Below are 13,903 nucleotides of genomic sequence, written 5' to 3' on the forward strand. Positions count from 1 at the left end.
GTTTATATTTCCGCGTCAGATCGATCAGCAAACACCGCCCGGCCGCTCGGTCGCCGACTATATTCACGTAAAGATCGTTAGCATTGCCAGCCGCTCAACACGTCAAAGACAACACACCACTAGCACAGCCATCTCGCACACTCACATTCCGGTCTCAATTTACGCCCGCCACAGTCCGCCCGAGACACCCGTCCATAGCGGCGAGTCTGCTGTGTGCACCCTGCGTGCTGGTGTAGGATTCATCCTTGGCCCAGCTTTTGTAGCAAAAGCGCTTTCGGCCTTCAGCAAGACTCCTTTCATCTCCCAACGCCCTTTAAGTGGGAAGCACCACTTCACCCATACACATCGCTTCTCACCTTGATTCGGCATCACGATGGCTCCGAGTTCCCGCGAGGGCCAGTCTTCTGGACGCGGGAGGTCTCAAGATGGTCCTGTCGCCATCAGCAGAGACGAGCTCTCACAGAGAGAACACGCAGAAGCTTTACCTGCGGCTGTGCTCGTGGAGGAATTCTCAGCGGCAAACGCAGGCGGACGTAGCAGCAGGGATGGAGATCGATTCGAACCAATCAAGGCGGATCGCGATGTGGAATCTGGATCGCCATCGCTCAAGAGCCCCACTCTAGACGACTCGCACGCAGCTTCGATGAGCGATTCCGAGCAGAACAATTGGAATCGGCATCAGAGACACCAGCAAGCAGGCGTGTCAAAAATGGAAGCGCTCTACAGAGTATTTGGCGGAAACAGGACGCTCGTATGGAGCTTGTACGTGGCCGTCGCTGGTGAGCATCTTGTCAGCAGTGGATCTTAGCATCGCGTACCGCAACTCACCAGAGCATCATTCTCAACTCGCAGCCATTGTCATGTGCTTCTGCTTCGACGGCAGCACCACCAGCCAGTACCAGATCTACGGCGCTTCTTCTTTTGGCGAGCATGCCTTCCTGTTGAGTTTCATCGATACCGCAGAGTCAATCATTAGTGAGTCTTCGCTGCGCACGAACGAAACAGCGGCAGGCAGGACCATGACGAAGAATCTCACGCGTATCGTGCCGCCTCTCAGTTGCCGTCTCCAAGCCTTTCATCGCCAAGGTCTGCGACGTGTCTTCGCGACAAACGGCATATATGATGATTTTGGTCTTCTACGTCGTTGGATACGCCATCGTCGCAGCTTCGCCAAGTGTAGGCGCTTTCGCAGCCGGAAGAATCATCAGCGCAACCGGTCAAGCAGGCTTGGATCTCGTTACAGACATCATCGTAGCCGACATCAGCCCACTGCAATGGCGTGCTCTTGTCACTGCTGCTACTTCTTCCCCCTACCTGTTCCTCTCCTGGATCGGGCCCAACGTCTCTGGCCCCTTGATCGCTCACGACCCACCTCTTTGGCGATGGGGATTCGGCATGTTCTGCATCATGTGAGTTGGATTGCGATACCCTTAGTGGCACACCTTGCCGACTTTGCTGCTCTCTTCTTCCCCCTTAGTGCGCCTGTATGCGTCATGCCTGCCGTCATCATCATGTACATCGCAGAGCGAAAGGCCAAGAAGAATGGCCAGCTGGCTTTTGGTGCCAGTCTATACGAGCGCCGCTTGATCGCAGCAGATGGAAGTCTGGTCAACAAGGAGAGCAAACTATCCGTGCTACGTCGGTTCGCCGTCGAGATGGACCTGATTGGTCTCTTCCTCTTGACACTTTCATGGTGTCTCATCTTCTTGCCTTTCAGTCTCGCTTCGAGGGCAAAGGGAAAGTGGGCCAATCCCTCCATCATCGCCATGCTGGTTTGCGGCTTTGTAATTCTGGGCATGTTTGCAGCGTGGGAGATTTGGGGCGCAAGCCAGCCCATCATGAACAGGCGCATCCTCAAGAATCGCACATTCCAATTGGCAGTCACCATTGACATCTTCTACTTCTTGACCGGAACACTGCGCTCGACTTACTACAGCTCATACGTATACGTCGTCAAGCAGTGGACGGAGATCAATTGGGGATACTATATCAACATCGGCACGTTTGGTCTAACCCTGTTCGGCCTTTGTGCAGGAGTTCTGCTGCGCATTACTCATCGGTACAAATACCTCCAGGTATTCGGTCTGACCATTCGACTGGTTGGCAACGGCGTTGCGTTGTGGGCACGGGGAGCCAACGCCAACAATGCCGCCCTCATCTGGGTACAGATCCTCATCGCCCTCGGCGGGTCTTGCTCCGTCGTCGGTACACGAGTGGCCTCTCAAGCGTCCGTCCCTCATCAGGACCTTGCTTCAGTCATCGCGCTGCTGAGCCTCTGGAGCAAACTCGGTAGCAGTGTTGGCAGCGCCATTGCAGGAGCTGTCTGGGCCGGCACCATGAGAGACTACATGCGCGAGGAAGGCGTACCACCGAATCTTATCAACTCTCTGTACGGAAGCGTCAAGAACGCGCGCAAAAATTACCCACTGGAAGATCCGATTCGACAATCCGTCATCCGCGCGTACAACCGCACGGTGTATCCTCTCTTCCTCGCCGCTACCATCGTGTCGGTCGTGCCGCTGCTCGCAGGTCTGTTCATGCCAAACTACTACCTCGGCAAATCGCACAACAAGATCGAGAACACCGATGTGGGCGGAAGACGTGTCGCCGGCGAGGGTCCAGGTAATGATCCTACCACCGCACCAGGCGAAGCTCCGAGCGTTGTGGCTGAGCCCGAGAGGCCCAAGAGCAGGATTCGCCGCGTGTTTGAACTCGCTTTCAAACAGTGAAGACGTGATGCGCGGCGCTCCTCATCCAACTTCATCGCTTCTTTCTTGCCTCGCGCTGGTTGGTTCAAATGCAACGACAACGAGGTGCGCCTGCACCAAATAAAAACGTCTACATCACAGATATGAGGACCTCGCAGGAGCATGTACATCACGACGAGACATGAGCGCGTAACCTGTGCAGCGCTAGAGCAATCCCAATTGCATTCTTACTAGTTGTTCTAGTGAGCCTGCCATTGACTGGACGCTATCGAGGGCCAACTTGATGGCCATGCGTGGGTTCTCCAGACGGTAGGTGTGTCTACTGTCGGCGGTTGCTGTGTCAGATTTAGGCAGAACGAGCGTCCTGGAGCGTGATGGATGATCTGACAATCGGGAGTGTGCACCTCTCGATACATGCCAGCACTCGAAAAGCAAGACGCGCCAGTCCAATGCGTGACTCGTATCGTCAGCGAGTATACAAAGTCTTGCTTTGCTCGCCTCGCCCTGAACAACAGCTAGGTTGCTCTCGCACACCCTCTAGCATGGCCAAGGCAGCGCGCATAACAATCGCTCCGAGTGAACAGTGAGGATTCTGCTCTCGTCGAGGTCACAAGATCGCATTTCGGAAAATGGAATGGAAGCCATCGAGCTATGTACGGTGACATGTTTGAGGGTTGGCAGATGGCGTGCAAGGAAGAGGGGGCTTCTTGAGTTCAGAAAGATCGGGATGGACAGCTGGGATACTGATTGTGGGCGATTGGCAACCATCATAGCGCGCGAGAAAGAGAGTGTGTGTATGGGTGTGTGAGTGCGTGGGGCACGGGAACGGATCGCGAGCAAAGAAAAGATCCATGGCAGGAACGACGGGTGCGCAAAGGACGATGAGGACTCGATTGGAAAGTTTGTGTGGCAGCCGGTGCTTTGGCAAACGGTGAGCGGGTTGTGTAAGATGTAGTCGCGGTTCGTTCAAAAGGCTCACGGACAAAATTGCCTGGATGGAATGAAGCGACAACCAGAGTCGTGAGAGGGAACTCGGCGCTGCCGAGTGTGAAAGAGAGAAAGAGCGGAGCGGTGAAAGGAGCGCGCGAGACGTGCGACCACGAGCCCAGTCGTGATCGCATGGCAGAGAACCGATACAGGAGAGGAGACGATGACGAAGAAGAAGAAGAGGTGACGAGGCATAAAGGTCGGAGGCGAAGTTTCGACGTGAGAGCATGCGACGGCCATCAAGGTCGACGGTGGTCCCGTCGTGGTATTCGTGATGTCCCGCCTCGAGGATCAGTCGACTTCACTGGCCTGGGAATGAGAAGCGGAAATCGCCCTCGCCAAGGTGCACGGAGAGCTTGAATTGGTCCTGTTCGTTGAAGGCAGCTGGGGAGGAGCCACTGCGAGTCGCGGCTTCTTGAGGTGCCTCTAGCAAGGTGCGCATACCTGGTGGTGCAAAGGGCGGTCGGTTGTAGTCGTGCGCTGCTAATCGGTCCACCTCGATGTCAAGGCTTGGCGAATCGGATCCCTTGGCACTCTCGGGAAACCCGCTGCTTCTGCTGGAACGATCGTGTGTCACTCGCTCCGCAAACGGCAGCATAGGCGGGGTGAGAGCCTCGTGCTCATTGGTAATGCTATGCTCGTTCATGCTGCTTTGTTGAGCCGGACTCAGCGCGCGGACCTCGTTCGCGTCGGAGAAGGGCGACTCAGTGCCACCTTCCGCAGTCAAGTATCCGTGAGTGGGTCCTGAATCGTCATTCATCTCCTCTCTCGCATCGGCAATCTCAATGTTCCTGGAGACGTCCGAATCCGAATGAAAGGAAGGTACAGGTTTGCGACGCACTGTGCTGTCGGCACGTGTGACGGTGACAGCGGGTGCGACTGCTGTAGGTTGGCGATGAGCAGTGACAATGACAGCATTCTCGTTGGTGAAAGGGTCCACGTCGGCGCTTGCTGGCCGACCACTGAGCCACGGATCGGTTGCAGCCGTAGACTGGCTGAAGTGCGATTGTTGTGCCGGCGTGATCAGAGTAGAATCGCGTCCAAGATTGCGGTTCTCCTGCATGTACAGACCGGCACCTGCTCCAACGCCGGCATGCCCGAATGACGATTCCTGGTCCGCTTCGGAGTGCACTTCGCTGTTACCTCTCTGCGCAAGATGAGCGAAGTGGCTGGGGCTGATTGGCTGAGCATCAGGAGAACCTGGCTGTGAAAAGTCAATGGCATGGTCCCTGTTGAGCATCGAGGCGTCGCCGAATGTAGGGTTGCGCATGGTCGCGCGGATGTCGGCTTCGTGCATGGCCAGACCAGCCGAGTGTACTGGATCCATGGGCTCGCTGATCGTGCGCTTGTGTTGAGAATTCCCTGATCCACTGCGTCCCATGCCGCCGAAGAATTTTTCGTTCCAGGTATTCTGGCCTCCTTGACGCCCAGCGGCAGCTGCGGCGCGACGGCGGAGGAATAGAATCACTAGCGCGGCCAAGGTGAGGAGCGATAAGACGACAGCAGCTGCGATGCCTCCGGTGGAGACACCTCCACCCCCGCTTGAGTTCTTTGGCGAGTGGTCATTGCCAGACAGCGTGGAAGGAGTGGCGGAGGGACCAGACGCAGGTGCTGACGAGGGTTGGACAGCTGCAGCAGTGGTTGCCGGTGCCGGATCGGTGCTCGGAGGCGCACTAGCAGACGTACCCGCCGGATCTCCTGTTGTTGTAACGCTGTCGTCGCTGCCGCCTCCTGGTATGCAGGAGGTGTCTGTCCCACGAGTGACGGTGAAAGGGCTCGATGTCGCTATGATGTCAGAGCCCACCACCGTGGCAACCCAGCGATACCTCCCCGCATCCACGCTGGTGTCCCAACTCCAACGATTAGAGGACAGGGCCACGCTACCAGCCACATTGATCGGAGCTCCAGCACGGGCTACGAGATTCGAGTGCCGTCTGGTCGACCGTCTGATATTCATCGATCGTCTCGAGTCGGTGCCGACAGAGTCGTTGTCTAGCCGTTGAATTGCTAAAGCAACGCTGGCCGTCGAGTCTTCCCTTCCTGACCAGGTCCAGAACACGGTCGACTGTTCGCACGTCGTCGCACCGCTGGCGATGAGATGCAAGACGCCATCATAGACGCCTGCGGTGGCATCTGAGCTCTGCTGCGAGTCGGTCCCGTCATCGGATGCAGAGCTGAACGGCAAGTCGTAAGTGTCAGAGGTTTGCGACATGTTGAACAGCTCGGAGGGAGAGAGAAACTCGGACCAAGCAGAAGTGAAGATGAGCTGAAAAGGGAGATCAGGATGGTATCGGAGAGCGAAGACTGGTGCGAACAGAAGAGACAGATGATCGGAAAGGTGATGGTGGCGTGGAGCTGTCGACGAAGGCGTAGCGTGTCGAGGAGCAACAGCGCTGCCAAGAGTTGCCAAGCAGAAGGATTCGAAGGCGCCAGCCTAGAGCGAGATGATGGAGGCACGAAAACGGAGGAAGATCAGCCGTGATGCTGATCGAGTCAAGAGCAAGTAAGGCCTTGTGAGAGCCGAGATCCCGAAATGACGTGTGCGACGGTCGCGCCTATTGTGCAACGGCGGCGGCGTCAAGCTGGCCGTCGAAGTATATGAGGCTGCAGGCTGGATGAGGTTCGCGCGAGGGGGCTGAGATGCTCGAGCGTGATTCGGACTCTGGCTGTTGAGGAACAGCGAAGTCGAGGGAAGCGGCTGACCAGTCACAGTGATTGCAGATCGAATTTGATGGCGTTGATGGGTCGAATGTGACTTTTGGCTTGCAAAAGTTGAGAGCGAGGTATGAGGCCGGCAGGCTTGCGTGCAGCAGTTGGGCACAAGGTCAATGTGCACGCACCGCGCAACTTTCGAGAAGGAAGCGAAGGCGTCTAGCGTCCGCGTTATGAGGGCAGATTGGGTGTGTGGTCTAAGGTGGGCAGAGCAGCGCTTTGTCTGACTGCTCGCCAATGAAATGAGTCGAGTCGCGAGTACGTTGGAAGGGTCGTTTCCTCGAGCGTCTGACTTCGCCCAACTTGATTCCGTGCACGGCTGCACAAGTTGTTTGAAGGCGACGAATGACTTGGGGGGGTGCAAAACAGACGAGTGATCAGGGCAATCAAAGCAAGGCGGTGGCTGTAGTGATTCGTCTCTGCCCGGGCCGAAACAAGGAGCTGGTGGAATAGGCGCGAGGGCAAAAGCGCTGTGCTGTGTTTGCTATAGGTTCAGATGTGTTGGGCGTGCAAATTGAGACAAGAGAGCACTTTCTGGAAGAGCAATCCTGAATGTGGATGACTGGCTGACCTTTCAGGCGGACGAATGAGTCGTTGGATGACCGGATCCAAAGCGATGATTCAATTGAGGTCGAGTCGAGCCAATTTGCGGAAAATGATGGACAGAAGGCCTCCGGGGAAGGGTGGTGAGGTTGAGATGAGACTCATCCGTGTGCGTGCTGTCGCAGCAATCAAAGGACGGTGTAGCCCGATCGGGTGCTGTTCACTCCATCACGCGGCACGCTATGCCACCGCTGCCGTTCACTACTCCATCACGCAGCACGCTCATCATGCCACCGCCGCCAAATTGAGGGACACACGAAAAGCACGCGGGAGAACGAGCACGCAGCTCGAACTCTCAAAATCTGCGCAGACTCGCGCGGAGGGAAGGAGCTCCGCGGCAGGCAAAGGTAATGCGCCGCGGCGCCCGACGTTCTCTCTGAAACTTCATGCAGTCACCACACACTTTCAGCAGTAACGCCCTTGACAGGACAGCATCATCGAGTGAATACAAAGGCGCTGCACGTTGCATGATGCGAAGCCTCACTGCAGAGACCAGAGCAAGGCGCGCGAGGTGCAAAGAATGCGCTTGGCCCGCGGGGGTCCTGAAACCAGGGTGCATACCACTTGCGCCGCGCCTGCATGAAAGCTCAGAGCCAAAGCCTGTGCTGATGTGCCTGCATTTCCAACCTCATGCAGGACCAACACCTTTTGGCCGGCGTCTCAGTGCAGCACGCGGCTTGCACGCGTGCTCATGCGCTCGATCTTGATTTCTGTGGCTCATCAGCCCGAGAAACAGGATCGAGAACGGCACGCTGCGATCGATCGATTGCTTGAGGTCCTTAAATGTATAGCTGTGTAACGTGAACGGAGCCAAACTCGTGACTATACACGGTCAGAGTCATGAGCGAGCGCACAGTCGTACGCCTCTTTGCCAGCAAGACCCACGTACGGACGACTGATGTATATATAGAAAATTTGTTGACGGTCCACAAGGCTCAGCTTGAGGACACGCGCTGTGCTTAGCTCGAGACGAAGCACGCCAGCACGCACGCAGAGCGTGTGGCAGAACCAAATTCAAATCCTGAATAGTAGCAATATTCACGACTTACACAAAGTGGGATTAAGCGTGAATCAGGAATGGCACTCTTGACTCCGCTCAAAACGCCGAAGGGCTTGTCTGCAGTCTGGAGCATTGCGACGATCCCAGGAGCCAAGAGGCCGGGAGAGCTTATGACCATTCACGACGGGTGAAGCGAGCGACCAGAGGAACAAGAAGCCTACTCTGACTGTTGTATGCAGTGCGTGATCAGCCAAGACATCGAAGCCGGCCGAGCGGAGCGGAGATTGAACGAATTTGCTTGCCCATGTCCGCGTCTGCATCGATGCTGAATTCGTGCACACCTATGCAAATGAATGTGTACCTGCATCTCGAATCCGCTCTCATCGTGCTCCCTGATCGTGACCTTGTGTGCTTCTTCATTCACCATTGTTCACAATTCACAGATGAATATCTACTCATGACTCACGACTTGTGATGATTCAAGGTTGCAGACATTGTTGACTTGCTGATGAGCTTGCGGGCGCGTGTACCCACGTGTACTGCCGGTGCGCAACGACATCTCGCTTCCTTTGGTTCTGCGTGCATCACTTAGACCAGCATCGATGGGTAGGGAAGTCCTGAACCTGACCTACCGAATTCGTTTTGCGCAACATGCGCGGCAAGGCACAGTCGGCGAAAAGAGAACGTCGAATGTCGAATGTCTGGCGGCGTCAAGGAAGATGTCAAGCCAACAGGGTTTGCATGTCGCCAATCGATTTATTTTACCGCTGCAGTCCAATAGTGGCAACATTATGATGATCAATTGAGAGCCACGTATGGTTGCATCGTGTGCAAGTGTCCCGCGTTCGAGCGGCAAGGATGGACTGGGAGAATGACTGCTGACCGTTGGAAAGAGCGTGCTGAAAATTTTGTAGTGTCGTACTCCGGCGGACACTTTGTCGAAAGGCGAGACTGAAAGGAAACATAGCAACAATCACAAGATGCGAGTAGTGTTGGTCGCTCGGGTCGCAGGAGGAGCAAGAAGAGCAAAGCATCGTTCAATGACCCGCAATCGAGCTTCTTTTCGGATCTTGATACACCGCAATCCAGAGAGGTGCGAGTGAAATGTCCTGTTTCCCACGGCTATATGAATTTGTCACTATGATCTCTGATCTCAAGTGAGAATGTCGGGGCATATGAAGCTCCGCGGGGCGACGAAGACGGGGGCGGCTTTCTGGTGTGTGCGCGGTGCACGCTGCACACGTCGAGCAAGTATTATCACGTGATCTCACCAATAGATGGCCGTGCGCACGCTGTTCGGAGGCTTTGGTGGCTCATGCTGCTCTTCACATCAGCTGTAGCATTTGACGGCTGTTGCTTCCAACCGAGAGGCTTGACTCTTGACTGGTATGATGATGCGCTTCACCCAGACACTCACGATCATTCCACAATCGTCAGGCCACCCACGACCAAGTGCATCTGGTGCGACTCCCATATCCGTACTCTTATCGTTCCAAGTTGCGCCCTCGATTCGCATCCGTACGGACAAGTAGTGGACAGCAATGTCAGCAATCTTTGACTCCTCCTCTCCCTACGGGGGAAGTAATCAGTCCGCAGGACCAAGCTACGGAAATCCCTCCAGCGGTCCAGGAGGACCTCCCTCTCTTCAGTTCTACTCTTCAACTGGAGCGTCGTCGCAGGGATTCGGAGCAGGAGGAGGCGATCCTTCTGCAGGGGCCGGAAGCTACGCGCAGGGAGGGCCCGGCAGGAGTAGTCTGGAGGGCAACATGATGAGCTCTGGATTTGGCAGCGCTGATAGAGCCATGATGAGCGCTCAGATGGGTTTTTGGAGCGCATTTGGTACGGGTGGATACCCTGACGAGCCGGGATTGATGGAGGGTGAGTGCGGGCTCATTAGATCTACTTGGCGTAGGCGGACATCGTTCGGAGAAAGAGGACTGATTCAAAGCTGATTTGTCCATTGTTACCGTCGCTGCCGCTCGCGACGAATCTGTGCACCCCAGAGCTCGGCATCAACTTCTCCCACATCATCGATAGGAGCTTGACGGTCTTGAACCCGCTCCACTCTTACAGCGCATCACATCAAAAGGATGCGCACATGATGGACGACGCGGATCTGGCAGGCCCCCTGCTCTTTGCGTTTGCCTTCGCTATGCTGCTCTTGCTAGTAAGTCATACCTTGGATGTCCCCTAGGTCGATCAGCACAGGCATAGGCACTCACGCTGCAAGTCCGCGCTTCCCTGCTGCCCATCTTGGATCGTTTTCATAGTCTGGCAAGTCGCAATTTGGCTACATCTATGGTGTCGCTCTGTTGGGTGACATCTCCATCTACATGCTGCTCAACATGATGTCTGAGGAAGGCATTGATGCTTATAGGGTAGCATCCGTGCTGGGCTACTGTCTCTTGCCATTGTGCATATTGAGCGCCATCAGCATCGTCATTCGTCTCGAGTGAGTGTGCAGCCACGACGTTCTTCATTTGACAGCCTTCCTTTTCCCCTCGCGGCCTTCTGACTCTCCAATCAATTCACACACGCCACGCCAAAAGCTCCATCTTGGGCTACATTACAGCGCCGCTCTTCATCCTCTGGAGCAGCATCTCCGCCTCTGGCATTTTTGTCAGCATTCTCAGGCTGAGCGAGCAACGCTTCCTCATCGCATATCCCGTCGGATTGCTCTACTCCGTTTTCGCTCTCTTGAGCATCTTCAATTTTGGTCACTGATCTTACTCCGCGTCGCAAGCACACGCGTTCCATCGAGGGGTGTCATGAACCAGCAGGATACTGTGATTGAACCACTCGATTGCGCTTCGGCATTGTATGCGATGCTATACAACAGGCAAACTGCATCCTTGTACGAGGCCTGCCCGAAGCGAAGCATGATATAAAGGATTGATCTTGCCCCGTGCTAGACACGCGCCTCGCAATGCTTCTTGAGCCACTTGACGGCAAGGTCATTGCCGGACTTTTCGAGTAGGGGCAATACTTTCTGTAGCGTCTCGTCGTGGTAAGCATTGATCCAATCCCTCTCAGCCTGGGTGAGCAGAGCAGGGTCTAGGAGACTGGTCTGGATAGGACACAAGGTGAGGTGCTCGAATTGCAGGAAGCCCTGGCAACGAGCGAGTTGAGAGTCGGTACAAGGACTGAAATGATCAGTGGCAGTCCCAACACGAGCTTCTGATGAGTTCCAAACCCACCTTGCCGCCGAAATTGTTCGGCGTCTCCGCCTTTCGCACCCTGTTCAGACGTCAAGAACGGGAAGTGCTGCGCAAGTCAGAAAGCCAGCGAGTCCCCCAGACATACCACGTGGAGAACCCACGTGAGCTCGATCACGATCTGGTCACTCACAAGACCAAATTCTCGATGCGAATGCCCCACTCGCCGTCCTGGTAGTATCCGGGCTCGTTGGAAACGACCATGCCTTCCTTGAGCGCCGTCTCGTTGAAGACCGCTCTTGTGCCAATGCCATGTGGACCTTCGTGTACATTCAAAAAGTGACCTACGCCATGTCCAACTCCGTGACGGAAATCGAGTCTGCATCATTTCGGACGTTGGCCAATCGTAAGCGTTGCGGCCGCCAGCACTTAACATTGCTGGTATAAAGAGTGCGAAAAGGTCCTTTTCACTCACCCATCTTCCCAGAGTGGTCTGCGAGCAAGAGGGTCCAGCAGGTAGCCCGTGGTTCCCTTTGGAAATGTTGCTCGATCGATGGCGATATGGCCTTGAAGTACTCGAGTGAAAGCTCGCACTTCCTCCTTGCTCGGCTTGCCAAAGTGCCACGTCCTAGTCACGTCCGTCGTGCCGTCCGTAAACTGAGCTCCTGAATCGCTGCAAAGCAGCGAAACGGTACGCATGGTGAGTCTGAGCAATGTACGCGGTGACGCAGGCTGGCACGTACCAAAGATATAGCTTTGAGGGATCGATGTCCGGACAGTTCGCAGGGTCTGGCGAGTAATGGATAATCGCACCATTCGGACCAGTGCTAGAGATGGTTGTGAAGCTGAGACCTCTGAACATGTCAAGTCTGCGCCTTGCATTCTCCAACTCGTCGGCACCTCTAGCTTCCGAGACCTTTTCTCCCGAGGTCACAGCTTGCTCCAACCATGCGAAATAGCTGGCCAGTGCAGCTCCATCCCGTACATGACAGGCTCTGAAGCCATCCAGCTCAACAGCGTTCTTAACGGATTTCAGATCGACAATAATGCTGCGGTCTACCTTGACTCTCTCAGCTCCTCCGAGAGCTACTTGCACAGCTTGCGATGCTCTTTTGCCAATGACGATCTAATTTGGCAGGTTTCAGCATGTGAGCATCGCATGCCTTGTTTGGAGATCCTCCTTAAAATACGAGCGTCTCACTTTTTCCTCAGCTTGCAGCTTTTTGCCCACCTGAGCCAAGTCGCTGTAAAAGGCATCGTAAGGTCTGATGGCCGCCACCTTCTCTAGTTCTTGTCGTGCAGGCTTCTCCAGGGCAGCATCGTTGACGTAGATGTTGACAGCGTCTCGGGTGATGAGCGCAAAGGCAAAGAAGACGGGATTGTAAGGCACGTCTGAGCCTCGGAGGTTGAAGAGCCAGGCCACTTCGTCGAGCATGCTCGCTACGAAACCTTTGGCCCAGTCCCCCTTGCGCTGCAATTCTTCTCTCACTGCCTTGATCTTCTCGGCAGGCGTCGCTCCCGCGTATTTGACGTCCAGAGAAAAGATCGGCTCGGATGGGCGATTGGGCCTCTCTTGCGCAGGCCAAATGGTATCCACGAGGTTCTCGGGCAATGCGACAATCTTTGACTTGAATTTGGCCAATTCTCCATCGATACTGGCGCAGTCTTCGGCAGATACGAGCGCAGGGTCTATGCCGACCTGGCTGCCGCTGGGCAGATTCTTTGACAAATACTCCTGCCAAGTAGGAACTCCTGTCTCGCCCTGCTTCATCAGCGTCCATGTTGGCTCGTGAAGCTGCTGGCCAGCTTGAAGAAAGTAGCGACCATCTGTGAACAGGCACGCCTCTTTCTCTGAAACGACTGCTGTTCCGGCAGATCCAGTAAAGCCAGTGATATAGCCTCGGCGGAGATCAGATCTGAGAGACGAGGGAATCTTCAGCAATCGACTTTGTACGTATCATCTTTGGCAGCAAGTTGTATCCTCCACTCAAATACTCCACTCACTCTGCAGGATATTCCGAGGCGTGCGAGTCTTCTGAGGGGATGACGCTAGAATGCAGCTCAGACCGTGTCAGCATCGCTCTCGGATGCTTATCGATGCACGATGACCTACTAAGCAGACACGCCTTTTTGCTTCATCAATTCCCTCAGAGCCTGAACCCTCTTGCTGGTATCAACGCGAGGTGTAGCTACGGCGCCCATTCTGTCAGAGTTGGGTGTTTGAGCGCGTGTGGTGTATTCTCTTCGAGGCAACCTTGGAAGGTCTGCGACTCTGGCAGGATGAAAGGATGGATCCGCAGCCGGATTCGTGTCGAATTCGTGGGCCTGAGAACGTCTCGCGATGTGTGACAGACCGTAGTATCGATCTGATCCTGCTCCAATCGCGGACTGTTGACGATGTCGTTGAATGGTGAAGGAGGGAAATGGGCAGCGGAACGCTGCTGAACGGATTGATGTGAAGCACGCGACGTCTTGCTTGAACGCACGTAGAACAGGATGCATGAATGAGCTCGTGGACGTCTCGACAAGGCGCTCTGCTGACGACGGGGAGGAGATATGAGGATGGAAGGAGCAGCGAGAAGAGGCCGCTTGAAGCTGGACGATGAGCAGCGGCTTGATTGATGCCCGTTATCGCTTGTTGCCTTCGTCACGCGAGCGCTGCCGCTGATGATGCATACATGCAGCCAGAGAGCATGTCATCTTGCCCGCCCTCGAGAACCTCGTCCCCTCATCAGCAG

General features: G+C 55.2%; 4 protein-coding genes across 4 annotated transcripts; 2 read left to right on the forward strand and 2 right to left on the reverse strand.

The window, feature by feature from the left end:
- The first annotated feature begins 74 nt into the window (after positions 1 to 74).
- On the forward strand, positions 75 to 2,906 carry IE81DRAFT_196169 (MFS general substrate transporter). The gene is made up of 4 exons (XM_025510832.1): positions 75 to 779; positions 853 to 975; positions 1,058 to 1,409; positions 1,478 to 2,906. The coding sequence occupies exons 1-4, from the start codon at positions 374 to 376 to the stop codon at positions 2,727 to 2,729; spliced, it is 2,133 nt and encodes a 710-aa protein (XP_025368224.1). The 5' UTR covers positions 75 to 373; the 3' UTR covers positions 2,730 to 2,906.
- A 1,090-nt stretch (positions 2,907 to 3,996) lies between these two features.
- IE81DRAFT_348685 (hypothetical protein) lies at positions 3,997 to 5,907 on the reverse strand (the record flags this gene model as incomplete). The annotated part of the gene is made up of 1 exon (XM_025516287.1): positions 3,997 to 5,907. One exon carries the CDS (start codon positions 5,905 to 5,907, stop codon positions 3,997 to 3,999), a length of 1,911 nt encoding a protein of 636 aa, XP_025368225.1.
- Positions 5,908 to 9,379: 3,472 nt separating this feature from the next.
- IE81DRAFT_315770 (Yip1-domain-containing protein) lies at positions 9,380 to 10,903 on the forward strand. Its single transcript, XM_025512539.1, has 4 exons — positions 9,380 to 9,888; positions 10,014 to 10,177; positions 10,281 to 10,462; positions 10,560 to 10,903. The coding sequence occupies exons 1-4, from the start codon at positions 9,552 to 9,554 to the stop codon at positions 10,732 to 10,734; spliced, it is 858 nt and encodes a 285-aa protein (XP_025368226.1). The 5' UTR covers positions 9,380 to 9,551; the 3' UTR covers positions 10,735 to 10,903.
- Positions 10,654 to 13,902, reverse strand: IE81DRAFT_324984 (putative aminopeptidase P, cytoplasmic). Its single transcript, XM_025514386.1, has 8 exons — positions 13,279 to 13,902; positions 13,170 to 13,214; positions 12,367 to 13,081; positions 11,909 to 12,291; positions 11,641 to 11,838; positions 11,359 to 11,544; positions 11,208 to 11,247; positions 10,654 to 11,119 (listed from the first exon to the last, which is right to left on the reverse strand). Exons 1-8 carry the CDS (start codon positions 13,665 to 13,667, stop codon positions 10,919 to 10,921), a joined length of 2,157 nt encoding a protein of 718 aa, XP_025368227.1. The 5' UTR covers positions 13,668 to 13,902; the 3' UTR covers positions 10,654 to 10,918.
- Position 13,903: the final 1 nt, after the last annotated feature.

The sequence above is a fragment of the Ceraceosorus guamensis genome, assembly GCF_003144195.1.
Source record: "Ceraceosorus guamensis strain MCA 4658 unplaced genomic scaffold IE81scaffold_50, whole genome shotgun sequence".
NCBI lineage: Eukaryota > Fungi > Basidiomycota > Exobasidiomycetes > Ceraceosorales > Ceraceosoraceae > Ceraceosorus > Ceraceosorus guamensis.

Excerpts from the sequence above, each read along its gene's own strand:
- IE81DRAFT_196169 (XM_025510832.1), top strand. The coding sequence starts at position 374 with ATGGCTCCGAGTTCCCGCGAGGGCCAGTCTTCTGGACGCGGGAGGTCT. Across the intron at positions 780-852 it reads CTTGTACGTGGCCGTCGCTG|CCATTGTCATGTGCTTCTGC; the intron begins GTGAGCATCTTG and ends CTCAACTCGCAG. Across the intron at positions 1,410-1,477 it reads TTCGGCATGTTCTGCATCAT|TGCGCCTGTATGCGTCATGC; the intron begins GTGAGTTGGATT and ends CTTCCCCCTTAG.
- IE81DRAFT_324984 (XM_025514386.1), bottom strand. The coding sequence starts at position 13,667 with ATGCATCCTGTTCTACGTGCGTTCAAGCAAGACGTCGCGTGCTTCACA. Across the intron at positions 13,215-13,278 it reads CAAAAAGGCGTGTCTGCTTA|CGTCATCCCCTCAGAAGACT; the intron begins GTAGGTCATCGT and ends GCTGCATTCTAG. Across the intron at positions 11,839-11,908 it reads CCCTCAAAGCTATATCTTTG|CGATTCAGGAGCTCAGTTTA; the intron begins GTACGTGCCAGC and ends GCTGCTTTGCAG.
- IE81DRAFT_315770 (XM_025512539.1), top strand. The coding sequence starts at position 9,552 with ATGTCAGCAATCTTTGACTCCTCCTCTCCCTACGGGGGAAGTAATCAG. Across the intron at positions 9,889-10,013 it reads CGAGCCGGGATTGATGGAGG|AGCTCGGCATCAACTTCTCC; the intron begins GTGAGTGCGGGC and ends TGTGCACCCCAG. Across the intron at positions 10,178-10,280 it reads TCGCTATGCTGCTCTTGCTA|TCTGGCAAGTCGCAATTTGG; the intron begins GTAAGTCATACC and ends TCGTTTTCATAG.